Here is a 2,500-nt window from a genome sequence, read left to right on the forward strand (position 1 = left end):
CATGCCCCTTCAGAAACCTGCTCACTCCCTTCTCCCAAGATATACACATTCTCACACGTCTCTCTCACTTCAGAAATCCTATACTCAATCTCACTCTCCTCTTTTCCTCCTTCAGGAACTCACAGTCCCTCCTCTCTCCCTCCTTCAAGAACTATACAAGTTCTCTCACACTCCTTCCTTCAGGAACTTGCATGCACTCACAGTCCCTTCACTCTCCCTCCTTCAGGAAGTCTACAAGCATTCTCACATTCCCTCCTTCAGGAACCTCCATACACTCACAGTCTCTCCACTCTACAGATATTCTTTCACACTTATTTCCTCCTTCAGAAGGCTACACACACTTTCACACTCCCTGTTCTCTCCCTTCTGGGAAACCTACAAATACTTTCTCACACCTCAATTCCTCCTTCAGTTACCTGTACACTCAACCACTCTCACACTTCTCCCTTCCTCCTCTTCCAGGAACCTCTGTCACACTCACACACTCCCTGCTCTCTTTCGCTCCTTCAGGAAATCTATAGCCACTCTCACAGCATAAAAAATCAACAACCATCCATTAATATCCCCGTACTAATACTCTCCCCCTTCCTCCCCCTTCTCCAGGAAACCTCCTGAAGATGCGGGTGAGTCGCCACCTTCCTTCGGACCACCACAGGAACAACTTCAGGTTCAGGGGCGGCTGGGACCACGAACTTCAGATGGTTCTTGTGCTCTTGGCCATCACCTGCGTGGCGATCGTGTCGTGGGGGCCGCTTGATGTGAGTGCTTGTGCCTTCTGAAGGGGCTGAAGGAGGAAGGGGGGGGGGCTGTGTGTGGCAGGAGGGGGGGGGGGGAGAAAAGATGATGCGGGATGGGGTTCGTGATAGAGGAGTAAAAATAAATGTTTGCTGTGGCGGGGAAGAGGGTCGGCGGTTAAGTTAATTGGTGGTTTAGCATATACTACACTTAGGAACAGTTGGTACTTCAGTTTTTTTGTGTGTTTAACTCTCTCTCTCTCTCTCTCTCTCTCTCTCTCTCTCTCTCTCTCTCTATATATATATATATATATATATATATATATGTATATACGTATATATATAGAAATATGTATATACGTATATATATATATATATATATATATATATATATGTATGTATGTGTGTGTGTGTGAATGTGTTTGGGGCTATATACTTATGTAGTATGAATACACATACATCAGTATTTTACAAGCGAAAAAATGCTATATCTCTGACCCTACGCACCTCCATACGAAACCCCTAACCCGCCTCCCCTGCAGACCATCCTGATAACCAACCAGTTCTGGCCGCCGCACGTGAAGCCCGAGGATCATATGGGCGAGTTGCAGGCCGTTCGACTCGCCTCCGTCAACCAGATCGCGGACCCCTGGATCTACATCATCGTGCGGGTGGTCAGTTTCATTTGGTGTTGTACTTTGTTTTCTTGCGGTGTTTTTGTTTGTGTTTTTTCGTTGTTTGAGTTTGTTCTTTTGTTGTTGTTTTTTGATTTGCTGCCGTTTGTGTTGCTGGTTTTTGATGTTGTTTGTGTCGTTGCTTTATTTTTTGCTGTTTGTATCCTTGTTTTGTTGTTTGTGTCTAGTTTTGTTGTCGTTTTTTTTATTGTTTGTAACATTGCTGTTACTGGTATCAGTATTGTTGCATTTTTTGTTAGCATTTTTGTTTTTCAATCTTCTCATGCTTTGTAATCAAAGTCACCGTTATCATTACTGTCACTTTTTAGTAGTAGTGTTATCATTGTCAGTGCTATCGACTCTGTTATTAACAATGAGTTTGATTATTTAATTTCCATTACGTTTTAAGTAACTTTCTATTTTCTTGGTCTTCTCATCCAATTCTTCCATCTCTTTTTATCTCAGATAACGACTCCTTTTTATTGTGAATTCTTATCTAAAATCTTTGTTCTCCAACGGCGTTTTCTTGAAATATTTTCACTATTATTTTCCTCCGATATTGGTTTTCTCTCTATGTCTCTCGGGTTATTTATTAATTTCTTTGTACTCTCTTTGTCAGTATTGTTATTGTTATCATCATTGTTATTATTGTTATAACTGTGATTATCATCATCGTTATGAAAATGTCGTTTTATTATCGTAATTATTATTAGCAGTTGTAATTGTAGTAGCATCCTTTATTATCCTTATTCTTATCACTATTACTATAATAGTAATTTTTGAAATTATTATATAGTTTTCAACTTTGCTTCACCCTCCTTTCTCTCTCTCCCTCTCCCACACACACGAGCCCGCGCGCGTACTGTCAGTACACATTGCAATATCGTTCTATCTGCGGCCGACCCAATATTGGCCGTTATTCAACATCTGCAAAGCAAATCGCGGTCTGTTTTGCATTTGGGGAAATTCTGCAAACAAAACTGGCCGACTATTGGTTGCCGTCTACCAGGCAAACCAACCACAGAAAATGATGACAAACATGTAACTGAAAATATTTAGGACTGACCTGTGATTCGATGTAGTGATAAGAAA

The 2,500-nt window shown here is 41.2% G+C and overlaps 1 protein-coding gene across 1 annotated transcript in view; it reads left to right on the forward strand.

The window, feature by feature from the left end:
• LOC125024590 (prostaglandin E2 receptor EP4 subtype-like) overlaps window positions 1–2,500 on the forward strand; it is an 8,647-nt gene that overhangs the window by 1,180 nt on the left and 4,967 nt on the right. Inside the window, exons 2-3 of the mRNA XM_047612399.1 lie at window positions 604–758; window positions 1,277–1,408. Of these exons, the coding sequence (XP_047468355.1) occupies window positions 604–758; window positions 1,277–1,408 (287 nt within the window). The remainder of the gene's footprint in view (window positions 1–603; window positions 759–1,276; window positions 1,409–2,500) is intronic.

This window comes from Penaeus chinensis, chromosome 4 (genome assembly GCF_019202785.1).
Source record: "Penaeus chinensis breed Huanghai No. 1 chromosome 4, ASM1920278v2, whole genome shotgun sequence".
In the NCBI taxonomy this organism is placed as follows: Eukaryota; Metazoa; Arthropoda; class Malacostraca; order Decapoda; family Penaeidae; genus Penaeus; species Penaeus chinensis.